Source organism: Triticum dicoccoides, chromosome 4A (assembly GCF_002162155.2).
Source record: "Triticum dicoccoides isolate Atlit2015 ecotype Zavitan chromosome 4A, WEW_v2.0, whole genome shotgun sequence".
Taxonomy (NCBI): domain Eukaryota; kingdom Viridiplantae; phylum Streptophyta; class Magnoliopsida; order Poales; family Poaceae; genus Triticum; species Triticum dicoccoides.
In genome coordinates, this window is record NC_041386.1 from 528,551,340 (window position 1) to 528,564,945 (window position 13,606).

Genomic DNA, 13,606 nt, shown 5'->3' on the forward strand with positions numbered 1-13,606 from the left:
CTCTCGCGCGAAAAAGGCAAATATTATGTTCTTTACGACATTTTCCCACAAGTAAAATGTGCACACCGTATTTTTCCAGCAAAACCTTTATATGTTACTCACATTTATTTCCTGATGATTACACAGGGTGAAGAATCAGATCATGCAGGTGTCTCCTCAGCATATGGATTTATGCCCAGACGATACAAAGCTGACTATGCCTAGTAGCAACAGAACGTCATTTCCTGAAAAGTTACAGGATAATATTGCAGCTGAAGCAGTGAGCTTTTCATCTACTACATCATCTGCTCAAAGTCCACAGTCGTGGTCAGCTCCATCATCTCACCACTCTTTACCTGAAACATATGCATGGGACCCAGAGGGATCTCCTTGGTCAAGGGCATTGAGTAGTCCTTCTCTTACGCCAAAGAATACCAGTGCCCCTCAATCAGCTATGCACCCGATGTTATCTCCAGAAGACCATGTTTCACGTACTGAAGGCACCCGGAGTACTGGCTATTTTCACCCCTTAGCACTTCCTCCCAGTGCTAGCAACCAGCCCGCTCCAAAAGTTGAAATGTCCTTAGTAGGTCAATGGCAAAAGAGCAAACTTATAGGTAGTGGTACATATGGTGATATATATGAAGCTACCAACAGGTATGGAAGTGTAATCCGTATATCATTGCCTCTATTCATGTTAAATTCTGAATGTTGGGTTACTGCCATTTAAATGTAGGCACACTGGAGCTCTTTGTGCAGTTAAAGTGATCAGTATAATTCCTAATGATTCTAGATCTGCTGATTCCTTGAAGCAATTAGACCAGGTTATTAAATCTGGCTATGCACTCTTAAGTAATTACAAGCTTTTCTTTTGCATAACTTAGAATCTTTTTTTATCAGTTCTATAAATTCTGTCTTAATACTTTTGTTTGTTATTGTTTGTCGACGTGTGATCGTCGAGATCAGGGATCAAAGGAGATCCCCTTTTAGTTGTTCGGCCAGGGGCTAAAACACTCACAGATTCTCACAGCTTCCTTAAGAACTAATGACACAAGCAGTTACCCAGGTTCAGGCCACCCTTAGGTGTATTACCCTACTCCTGCTTTATGTGTGTTTGATGGATGATGAACAAATGAACTACAAGCTGGAGCTAAGTGCTCGCAGCTAGCTAGCTTTGGTAGTGCTCGGGTGGGCCTATAGCTGCCCCGAGCACCCTTCTCTTCTTCCTCTTCCTAGCTTTTCTCCAAAAGCTAGATCTGAAGTTTTTGGGATCGGTCCCTTCTACTGGCCATGGTCCTGCCCTTATATAGTGTTCGGGAGGACCTACAAATGCCCTTTAAGTAAAAAGGTACAAAGGTTACAGTAGTCTTTGTTGCTCATGCGTCCATGGAGTTTGCCAAGAGTGGCAAGTAAATGGTCGCCCGAATCCTGTGTATCTCTGGTCAAGAGATACATCTCTGGTCAAGAGATACACCTGGTCGTCGCTGGCGTCACTCTAGGCTCCACACACCTGCTTCTGGTAGTTGATGGAGGTTGCAGCTCCTTTCAGGGCGCCGGGGCCATAGTCAAAAAGAGGCCCTATGCAGTCATGTCAGTCTGATCAGCTGCCCCCCTTATCATGTGTGGAATCACGATACCGCCCTACAAAAGCGCCATGCCGCCATCATTCCCCTAAAATACGTAGCCTGCGGCGGGCTACGGTTGATAGCCTGCCTGGCATTTAATGCCTGGTCGGGCATGGCTCTGTTTTGCATTAAATTCGCTGTGGGCAAATTCGCTTTACTTGACCCAGCCACTTAAGCCCGAGGTAGCCATTCCTGGAGGCTTTGGCTATGCTCGGGAGCCTGGTGGTGCTTGGCAAATTTAGCTTTGCCAGGTGTCATGCTCGGAGTATCTCTTCTGTTCTTGTGAATGATTTTTGAGTTGATTGATTGGCTCGTAGCATAACTGGACGAGGCCAAGCTTCTTCAACTTAAGCCATAACTTAACTTGGTTAAGTTCGTGGAATTTTCCTCGGGAGGCCCATTTGGTGTGCTTGGGGAAAACCTGTTTTTTAGTACACCGACATTGTTCTTTTTCAAGGTTCCTCATTCTGAGAAATACGTTTCTAGCTTATTTTGTTTACTGAATATTATGATTTTTTAAGTGTTACAAATACCTACAGTCATGTGGGAGCAGATGTACGGCTGACGTGCCAAGGAAAGGCCAGCCAGTCGATGACAGTTTGATCTTCAAGTCAGCCCAGGGATTTCCATATCAATCTATTTAATTAGTTTCCATGTTTGTTTTATTTCAATGGCTTTCAATTTATTTCAATGTTCTCTATATAGAGAGGACTACCAATGTAATATCAAATTGCCAATAGAACAAGAAAATTAGATTATACTCCAACCCTAGCACAAACTTAGAACATAATTTCATATGCTCATAGAAATACTTACAATCTTTGTCAACCAAAAAGGAACTTAAGTCTCTAAGCATCCTAGTTGTACCATCTTTCTGAGGATTCATCTTAGTTCTCAGCGTGTGACAATCACTCGATACTTGGCTTTTTTCCTCTGTGATGATGTATAGCAAGTTTTCGAGATGCCTTTGTTGACTTAATTTCATTATTTTCAGGAAATAAAGCTTCTAAGCCAATTTAAGCACGAGAACATAGTTCAGTATTATGGTAGCGAAACTGTAAGTTTCTCTTCCAATCTAGGCTAATAAATTCCACATGTTTCCATGATGTAATCTTATTTCTTGGAGGATCTTGCAGATAGAAGGCCGACTCTACGTTTACATGGAGTATGTTCATCCTGGTTCAATTAATAAGTATATCAAACAACATTGTGGAGCGATAACAGAATCGATTGTCTGCAACTTCACTCACCATATTCTTAGGGGTTTAGCATTTTTGCATGGCCAAAATATTATGCATAGGTATGTGCAAACATGTATCCTTGTTTACATAGTTCCTGCTAACTAGGTCAACACCTCAGCGGCTTCTGAACTCATGGTTTGCTCTTCACTACTGGTTGTAATTTTTTACCTTCCACTTTTGTCCATTCTCCTTAAACCGTCTTCTTTTTTCACTTCATTTTCTAATATTTTCTCTGATTTTGTTACTAGATCGTGATATGTGATCTATTTTGCCCATCCTCACAACGGACAGTAAATATTGCTGCTGGTTATCTTGTTTTGGAAGCAATTCTGTCCCCGTGCACCCTCCTCTCGCCTCCGCCAGTAGGCACAGCTGGGCTTGCCCGCACGGCCCATGGCGGCGGTGGGGCTCCGTTCCCGTGGCGTTTGGGGCGGTGTTTGGCAAGGTGCAGGCAGCGGCAGTTCGTGGTTGTGGGCGACGGTCTCGTTGTAGACGCACTACCCAGCGGCAGTTCGTGGCTAGGCTGTTGCCTCATTGAAGGTGGGAATCTGCGGCGGTGGCAAATCCCGAGACATAGGTTTCTGGGCTCTGCAGACGCCTTGGCCTCCAGCCGGACCTTCTCCTCCACCTCATTCTTCAACTTCTCCAGGCGATTGCGCTCTGTGGCCTGCTCCCGGGCTGACTGCTCCAGCTCGGTGTCACGGCCAGCGAGCGCGTCTTCCCAAGCCTTCAGCTCCTCCCGCGCCGCGCGCTGACGAGCCTCGGTAGCGCGCTCGTTGCACAGGGTCTCCAGCTCGGCCTCCGCCACTCGGCAGCACTCCTTGGCAGCCTTAGCATCCCCCAACGCCACGCCGCGGGCGGTCGCGGCCAGGCCGGCAACCTGCTTACCTTCCTCAGAGGCCGTCATGGCGTGGCTCCATGCCGCCCTGACGGACGCGTTGGATCGCAACCACCCCGAGATCAGCTCTAGGCACCCGGACGCCAGGCGACGATCGGCGCCTTGAAGATCGTCGCGAAGTTGGGTCAGCGCGGAGAAAGCCTCCCCCATAGTACCAAGCGAAGCAGAAGATGGCACCGACGTCAGGATCGGCAAGCCAGCGGCGGCAGCAGGGGCTGGGGGCTTCAGAGCCTTTGGGACCTCAGCAGGCGAGCTGAGGGCAAGCACCTCTGGAGCCGGCTCGGCCATGGAGACCGCTTCCTCCTGAGGCTGGGCCCTCGGGTCTCGCGAGGACAACCCGCCGCAGGAGCACAAGGGTCACCACCGCCCGTCTGTGCGGGGGGCGGTGTGGCCACGGTGGGCTGCTGAGCTGCGAGGACCACGGCCGTCTCCTTCACCATCGGCGCAGGCCTAGCCATTCCAAAGGAGGGGCATCAAGATACTACAACAAGAGCAAGGAAGGAATACCAAGGCAGGGCACTTACTGATCCACGGCGGCGTAGTCTCTCGCCCTCTTTAGAAGCACCATGCCCTTGGTCTTCGCAGGCTGGGGCACGGGCGCACGAGCCCCAGGGGCAGACAAGGGCGTGGCGCCCGGGCCTGCGTCAGCATCGGCCGGCGGCAAATCGGAGGCACCGCCTCGGGGAATCGACGCCGACCGGCTCTTCTTTGGGATCCTCGGCGCCGGCTTTTTCGAGGGAGTACCCCTGGATCTTGTGGTGACCCCAGTGCTGTGCAGGGGCTCCCGAGCAGGGTGCTTGCCAGCGTCACCATCATCGTCAGAAAGGACGAGGAGGGGGCCCGGTTGGCGCGGGGGGAGACCTGCCCCGTGCCTTCCACAGTCTCCTCTGAGTCCGACTCCTCGTCAGAAGCCGCCACCACCAGGGAGCCTGGAGGACCGATGGGTGCTGGCGGTACGAGCCCGCTCTCGTTGAAGACCGGCATAGCTGCGGCGATCTTCACCCCATCTAGGCGACGGTACAGCGGCAGATGAGTGTCCGGCAGGCAACCCTGGTCCTTCCCGACCAGGAGGCGCAGGACCTTGTTCAACTCCTCCTCGGGCAGATCGTCCGGCGTAGGCGGAGTACGCCACCCTTGCCCGCGAGCTCCCACAAGGGGCGCGAGCGTTCCTGGAGCGGAGCCAGGTGCTGCGTCAGGAACTCCTTCACAATAATGGCCCCCGTCAGCTTCTCCGCCTTCGGGTCATCGGGCTTCAGGTTGGCCATCATCCTCTCTACCATCTGCTCAGCCCGGGGGTCGGTGAGCTTCGCGCTGTTCCATCCTTCATGGGGCGCAAGCATCCCAGTCGGCAGCGCCAGCCGAGGGTGGGAGCACTTGGCGTCCATAAGGATCCACTTGTTCCTGAAGTCCACCACCTTCCCGGCTCGCGAGATCGCGGTGGTTCCATTGGCCGCAACGAAGTTGGCAGACCCCGAGCACTGGCCCTCTTTGAGCCGGAGGTAGAAGAAATAGCGGAGCAGCGCCACGGATGGCATCACCCCCACGAATGCCTCGCAGTAGAAGGAAAAGATCGACATGAGGAGGGCGGAGTTGGGATGAAGATGGAGGGCATGCAGATTGTAGTGACGAAGGAAGACGTAGAAGAAGCTGGAGAAAGGGGGGACCAGCCCTGCGAAGATACCGTGCAAGAAGAAGGGATAGAAGGTACCGCCCGAAGCTCCCGGCTTGGCGGAGCCGGCCCGAAGCGCTGTCTCTCCTCCCTCGTTGCTGTCGCCCGCCGTCACCAGGAGCGCGGCGGCGAAGTTCTTCTCCGAGACCGTGGACGCGCTCAGGGCAGGCTCGAACCAGGAGCGTGTGGCCTTGGCCTTGTCAGTGGCCATCAGCTGTAGGCTTGGGGGAGAGTTTCGGCAGATCCGGGGCTCTCTGGGCAAGGAGGAGAAGGGGATCTGGAGCAAGACGAAAGGGAAAGGCAATGAAAGCTGTGCAGCAGGCGCCAACCTTTTTGGGTTTCATCTCCATAAGAGTGGCGGTTGACGTTGGCTCGCCAAGCCTATCACAACCCTCCTCCTTTACCCGGTCTTGGGACCGACTATGTTGAGACAGCCTAGGCGGAGCTCAAAGTTGTTCGAAGCTCGACTGGGCAAATACCTCGGCCATCAAGCTACACATGTTTAGAACATCGGTAGCTCGATCGGGGGCTAACAACAGCTTAGGCTGACACATTCACCACCATGGAAGCATACTTCGAGGCACTTGATCGCCATTGATTGTGATTGAACAAAAAAGGTGAGCACGGTGGAAGCAGGACCCCTCGGTTTGGACGAGGAAGCACTATCCGGGCATTGCAAAACAAAGGCTGCAGCCCTTGGTTTGGCAAGGCTGCACAGAAGAACAAGCATCGACAAGGTGACGCTGGACATGAAGTCGGAAGCTCGGACCTCAGCGCGCTAGCTCTTTGAACAGTCTTTGTACTGCTCTTTTTATATCATGTATAGCTCGATAGTAGGTTCGACCTTATAAATTATTGAATAAAGAGACGCCCGAACTTTCTCGGGCTACGTATACACATGGTGCATCCTTGTTCTCTTTTCAATAAACGATTGCTATAATTTCCTTTTTACCATTCCAGACGCCCTCGAGCATCAGCGCCATTAACTGGGGGCTTCGTTAAGAACCAAACCCATTAATCGCCGAGGTACTCCATGGAGTCCTTGGCAGAATGTCCTCGGACCTCTAGGCAATATATGCATGGATATCGATTTTGACTTGTGTCTTTGGTCAATAGCTGGGTGCCTGGTTCCATGTTTACCCCTTACGTTCCCCGCACGGTCGGCTAAGGGTGTAAAGGGGGCACCTCTGCGATTGTTAGTTTTGGTTTAACCGGTTATGTACCTCAGGTGGGTGAAGTCGAAAGCTGACTGTCACAATATGCGCAAATCGGTCGGCAGGCCGAACAAAGTGTTAAACTAAAAACCAATATAGATTAGCAGTGTAAAACAAGGACTTTTCTTCAAAAAGCCCGTAGTATTTCTAATCTAAGGAAGACGGCGCATCAGCCGAAAGAAGCTATTCGGCAGAGGATCTCTCGGCCACAAGGCTTTGCAGAGATCCTCCATGGCAGGCTTGGCCGCCCGCTGCAGCTCCGCCACCTGCTTCAGCTTGTCGCCGAAGACTTGAGAGGACACTCTAGCTCCTGGAATTGAAGCCAGAAGACCTTCTGCTGCTCGTAGGATGGGCCGGCAGATGTGACAAATAGCTGGCAGGCCTCCTCCACACAGTGAGGGAGGTCCGAGAATGCGCCTATACACGCCAAAGTTGCGTCAGCTTGGGGAATGCTTAACTGCCGAAGACACACTGCAGAATATAGGGCTTACCGAGAGGTTATCCCCATTGCATGCCGCAGTTCTTCCTTCGCTCAAGCTGCTCGGGAGGCGGCTTCTTGGCGCTCACGCTCAAGTCGCTTGAGCTCGGCGGTGTCCTTCCTCTAGGCAGTCTTTAGCGTGTCACGTTCAGTGACGACTGCCAAGAGATCCCCTTCCACCTCGGAGATGCATGCCTTAGCAGCTTTATGCGTTCTTCTGCTCCTTAGCGAGCAACTTGTCACTTTCCTGCGCCGAGGCCTTAAGCTGCTCGGCCTCAGCTCGAGCTTTCTCAAACTCGGCTCGCACGTCAGCCATGTGCTTCTCAGCCGCTGCACAATTAAACAAGCCGAGTTAGACATGAAACTACTTGGTGAAAAGCAGCAAATTAGAGGGACGAGTTAGCACATTCTTACCCTATGCCTGCTCGACATCCTGTCTCAGCCGAAGAGTCGACTCTTCGGCTTGAGAAAGCTGATGTTTTACCTCTTCCAGCTCCGCAGAGTTGGCCGAAGTATACGAGGTAGAAGCCTGCTTAAAATATACAAAAATAAAGTGAATATGAAAGAAGGCACCCACTTAAAGGACTAGCTTCAATCCTCCTGTTGGTTTCTTGTAAAAACGAACACGAGGCTCGGGGGGCCACTGTAATTGCGATCCAAAGGAGTCTTGAAAAAAAGCTCTGCAGTCTATCAAAAGTTGAGCATTATTTTCTGATGTCTTCGGATGATGATTCGACATCCTCCTTGAGGGCTCGAAGAGCAGTGCCTCGTCATCCCCCGATGCCGCCTGTGCTCTCTTCACTCAGGAAGATGGAACCTCATTGGACTTCTGCTGCTGCTCGAAGTTGGAGTAGGAGTCGGAGACCGAGCTCTGCTGGCTCCTAGCAGGGAGCTCAGGAACAGTGTCCCGAATGACTGGGCCCTTTGCCCTGGTCCTCTTCGGCCCCTTGGCCTTCTTCGGCTTGACCGTGACCACATATGGGTCCTCGGTCAGCAGCTGCTCCAACTCAGCGCTCACGGGTTCCATGCGTTGGGGCGTCGAAGATCTAACCGATTTGGCGAAGGTACGCCAGTCCTGCAATATGGACACATGAACCCAATCATTCAGTTAAAGAGAGATGGAAATAAAAAGAACGAATTGAAAGTGGATGAGGTCAATGTCGTCCCCATCTGTCCGGAAGGTGTTCTCCTTGGCTGAGGGCTTGAAGAGGATCGTGAGCATCCCGCCGAGGTCCTTCCCTCGAAAGAAGCTTCGGATCACCGAAGCCTCGCTGTCAGGCGCATATCTCCATAGAGGAGATGCTAGGGCCTGGGAGGGCTGGACCTTGCGATGGAGCATAATATGGATCACGTCCACCAAGGTGACACCATCGCCGACAAGGACGCTCACCCGCTCCTGGAGCGCCTTGACTTCCTCCTGGTTCCCCAAATCGAGGCCCTTGGAGGTCCAGTAGTGCAGCCTCTTCAAGGGAGCTGCCGAGATGGCAGGGACACCCTCCTTGTCCCTCGATGGCACGTCGGCCATGTAGAACCACTCTTGCCATTGGTTCATTGTTTCAATGAATTTGCCAGGAAGCCATTTGACATTGTTAAGCTTGCTTATCATGGCCCCCTCCGCCTTTGTAATGTGGTGGCCATTGTCTGTGGCTTCACATAGAACAATTTGAGCCAAAGCCCGAAGCGAGGTTCTATTGGGAGGAATGCCTCGCAGAAAACGATGTATGCGGCAATATGGAGGATGGAGTTGGGTGCGAGGTGGTGGAATTGGACCCCCTAGAAATACAGGAGGCTTTGGAGGAAGGGGTGGACTGGAAAAACCAGACCTCAGACAAGGTGGGGGATGGACATAACACGCTTGCCTGCCCGAGGTTCTAGAACTCGGGAGGCGGCACAGATCTTATCTCAAACGAGGGGTAAACGACATTTGACCTCGTCCAGCGACGGTAGTTAGCCTCTCGCCTGGAGCTCGGCGATGTTGTGCGTTGCCGGTGACGGTGGAGAGCATCCATAGGCCCATCTTGCTTGTTGCCTTCTCCTCGGCTGCACCAGCGGCGGTGCCTTTTCCCTTTTCGGCCATTGTTTAGGAAGGAAAAGGAGATGGGAAGAGGATGAAGGTTGGGGTTTCGCTCTATTCTCTAGCGCTTGAGCTTGGGAGATTTGGGCGCTGGAAGCAATGGGAAAGGCGTGAAATGAATTGGATTCATCCTCCTCTCCTTATAGCCTAGTAAAAAACACCAAGGGCCGCGAGCCGTGCGGTAACTTCGATGTTTCCCAACATCACATGCATAATGTGCGCGCGTGAGTCGAGGGATTATTGTTGATGATGCCGCCAAAAATCCAGGGCACAATCCCTTTATTGGCGAGACGTGCCAATGGTAACGGCCTCGAGCCAAGATCAACTCGGCATAATGACCACTGATGGGACCTTTTGGTTCTACAGTACGCGGTGGCGGTTCGGTTTTCGGTCAAAGTTGTCAGAGCATGACCCAATCGACCCATTGTGCCAACACTACAAAATATTGCCATTAAGCTACCAAGGTTTGGGTCGGGTCTTTGGATCTGATGCAAACATTTTGAAGAGGGCGTTATAAAACTCGTCGGATATTTGAAGAATATTACTTCTCGGATTGAAGCACGGTTACAGTAGAGGAAGACGCTGGAAAAAGGATTTGGAAGGACTTCGGACCCAAAGGTGTCCTCAGACAGAAATTGACATAGAAGCATCAAGTTCGTTGAACTCGCCCATGAAGCCGAAGACCGTAGTTATAGCCACTTCGAGGAGTCTATCAATGTCCTCGGCTTGAAGACCAGTTCAGGGGCTACTGATGGTGTCCTGGACTAGGGGGTGCTAACCACGTCGGCCTGCTAGTCATGGGCCGGGCCGAGGACCCCTAGACAACCGAAGAATGAGCCATGTTTACCATGACCCTTGACATACTCAAGATAGAATCCTTCGAAGACTTGGTGCACACTTCAAGACATGTTCAAATCATCGGCAAGTTTATCCCTAGATGTAACCGACCTACATGTAACCCTAGGTACCCCCGGTGCCTATATAAGCCGAGGGGTTTTTGTCCGTAGGATAAGTTAGATTCATTCACATATGATCTCGAGGTACATCATCCTGTACTTTGAACTCCGTCACAATCAATACAACAAAAGCAACACGTAGGGTTTTACCTTTTTGAGAATGCCCGAATCTGGGTAAATGTCTTGTCTCCAGCTTGGGATCCCCTACCCGAGATCCGCCGGATTTAACCCCGACAAGTGGCTTTTTTCGCGGCTTGCCGGTCGAGAAACCAACTCTGGCGCCGGTGCATCGACGCACCCGAAACGCGTGGCCTCACCGGCATCCACTATTTAAAGGTGTCCAAACCCGGCAGACATCACACCACAACCCCATCCGCTCCACGTCTTCCTCCCTTGCACCACATCCGCCCGAGAACGCTCTGTGGGAGAGCTTGTTGACAGAGATGAAGCATGAGGTCACCGCCCTTGCGGCCGCCCGGCAAAGCCGCCGTGCAAGGCGGATCGAGGCCGGCATGCCGACCAGCTCCCCCGAGGTCTTCGATCACGACCCCACGATGGAGATGGGCTCCGACGGCCACTCAGCGCCGGAGCTCGCGTCGGTGCATGTCGGCTTGACCATGGAGCAGGCGCAGGCATACTTCAACGCCACCATGTCGGAGGAGCAGCCTGCGCCTATGTCGCTATTTCGGCAGGTGCAGGAGGAGCATCGGTACAACCTGATCCTCAAGCAGCACCGGCTGGACGAGGGCTAGATTTACGGTGAGCGAGCGAGGAAGCCGTGGCGGCCATGGCCGCGGCGTACCCCAACTTCGTCGCCGCGCAGCAGGCACTCTATGAGGCCGCCCGCGCTCAAGCTGCCGCTCTCAACGCATAGGTGGCGTAGTTGGACATGGAGGTGGCGCTGGCTGCGCAGGCGATCGCGGACCAGAACGCCGCCAACTGCGCGTCCTACGCCCCGCCAAAGACTGTTTGGCCATGCCGGTGGGACGACGAGAGTGATGGCCCCTCCATTTCCATGAGTAGGGCATGGGAGGTGGCAGGGCATTGTGTCTCAAGTGGCCCGGTCTGTCTCCCATGTTCTACTCTTCCTTGCAGGATACCGTACCTTCACTTCATGGGTCTTGTCGCCGCCACTCATGGAGACGGTGGATGAAGGACGCGGTCGCCGAAAGGGAACAACCAGGACTTGGATGACGGATGCCAAACTGTGCGAAATGTAATGAACTCCGTCACAATCAATACAACAAAAGCAACACGTAGGGTTTTACCTTTTTGAGAATGCCCGAATCTGGGTAAACGTCTCGTCTCCAGCTTGGGATCCCCTACCCAAGATCCGCCGGATTTAACCCCGACAAGTGGCTTTTTTCGCGGCTTGCCGGTCGAGAAACCAACTTTGGCGCCGGTGCATCGACACACCCGAAACGCTTGGCCTCACCGGCATCCACTATTTAAAGGTGTCCAAACCCGGCAGACATCACACCACAACCCCATCCGCTCCACGTCTTCCTCCCTTGCACCACATCCACCCGAGAACGCTCTGTGGGAGAGCTTGTTGACAGAGATGAAGCATGAGGTCACCGCCCTTGCGGCCGCCTGGCAAAGTCGCCGTGCCAGGCGGATCGAGGCCGGCATGTCGACCAGCTCCCTCGAGGTCTTCGATCACGACCCCACGATGGAGATGGGCTCCAACGGACACTCAGCGCCGGAGCTCGCGCCGGTGCATGTCGGCTTGACCATGGAGCAGGCGCAGGCATACTTCAACGCCACCATGTCGGAGGAGCAGCCTGCGCCTATGTCGCTGTTTTGGCAGGCGCAGGAGGAGCATCGGTACAACCTGATCCTCAAGCAGCACCGGCTGGACGAGGGCCAGATTTACGGTGAGCGAGCGAGGAAGCCGTGGCGGCCATGGCCGGGGCGTACCCCAACTTCGTCGCCGCGCAGCAGGCGCTCTACGAGGCCGCCCGCGCTCAAGCTGCCGCTCTCAACGCATAGGTGGCGTAGTTGGACATGGAGGTGGCGCTGGCTGCGCAGGCGATCGCGGACCAGAACGCCGCCAACTGCGCGTCCTACGCCCCGCCAAAGACTGTTTGGCCATGCCGGTGGGACGACGAGAGTGATGGCCCCTCCATTTCCATGAGTAGGGCATGGGAGGTGGCAGGGCATTGTGTCTCAAGTGGCCCGGTCTGTCTCCCATGTTCTACTCTTCCTTGCAGGATACCGTACCTTCACTTCATGGGTCTTGTCGCCGCCACTCATGGAGACGGTGGATGAAGGACGCGGTCGCCGAAAGGGAACAACCAGGACTTGGATGACGGATGCCAAACTGTGCGAAATGTAATGAACTCCGTCACAATCAATACAACAAAAGCAACACGTAGGATTTTACCTTTTTGAGAATGCCCGAATCTGGGTAAACGTCTCGTCTCCAGCTTGGGATCCCCTACCCAAGATCCGCCGGATTTAACCCCGACAAGTGGCTTTTTTCGCGGCTTGCCGGTCGAGAAACCAACTTTGGCGCCGGTGCATCGACACACCCGAAACGCTTGGCCTCACCGGCATCCACTATTTAAAGGTATCCAAACCCGGCAGACATCACACCACAACCCCATCCGCTCCACGTCTTCCTCCCTTGCACCACATCCACCCGAGAACGCTATGTGGGAGAGCTTGTTGACAGAGATGAAGCATGAGGTCACCGCCCTTGCGGCCGCCTGGCAAAGCCGCCGTGCCAGGCGGATCGAGGCCGGCATGTCGACCAGCTCCCCCGAGGTCTTCGATCACGACCCCACGATGGAGATGGGCTCCGACGGACACTCAGCGCCGGAGCTCGCGCCGGTGCATGTCGGCTTGACCATGGAGCAGGCGCAGGCATACTTCAACGCCACCATGTCGGAGGAGCAGCCTGCGCCTATGTCGCTGTTTCGGCAGGCGCAGGAGGAGCATCGGTACAACCTGATCCTCAAGCAGCACCGGCTGGACGAGGGCCAGATTTACGGTGAGCGAGCGAGGAAGCCGTGGCGGCCATGGCCGCGGCGTACCCCAACTTCGTCACCGCGCAGCAGGCGCTCTACGAGGCCGCCCGCGCTCAAGCTGCCGCTCTCAACGCATAGGTGGCGTAGTTGGACATGGAGGTGGCGCTGGCTGCGCAGGCGATCGCGGACCAGAACGCCGCCAACTGCGCGTCCTACGCCCCGCCAAAGACTGTTTGGCCATGCCGGTGGGATGTTTGGCCATGCCGGTGGGACGACGAGAGTGATGGCCCCTCCATTTCCATGAGTAGGGCATGGGAGGTGGCAGGGCATTGTGTCTCAAGTGGCCCGGTCTGTCTCCCATGTTCTACTCTTCCTTGCAGGATACCGTACCTTCACTTCATGGGTCTTGTCGCCGCCACTCATGGAGACGGCGGATGAAGGACGCGGTCGCCGAAAGGGAACAACCAGGACTTGGATGACGGATGCCAAATTGTGCGAAA

General features: G+C 53.9%; 1 protein-coding gene across 1 annotated transcript in view; it reads left to right on the forward strand.

The window, feature by feature from the left end:
- Nucleotides 1–13,606, forward strand: part of LOC119283601 (disease resistance protein RGA5-like) — a 29,339-nt gene that overhangs the window by 2,863 nt on the left and 12,870 nt on the right. The window contains exons 3-6 of the mRNA XM_037563078.1: nucleotides 127–636; nucleotides 716–803; nucleotides 2,599–2,661; nucleotides 2,741–2,904. Coding sequence (XP_037418975.1) covers nucleotides 127–636; nucleotides 716–803; nucleotides 2,599–2,661; nucleotides 2,741–2,904 — 825 coding nt within the window. The remainder of the gene's footprint in view (nucleotides 1–126; nucleotides 637–715; nucleotides 804–2,598; nucleotides 2,662–2,740; nucleotides 2,905–13,606) is intronic.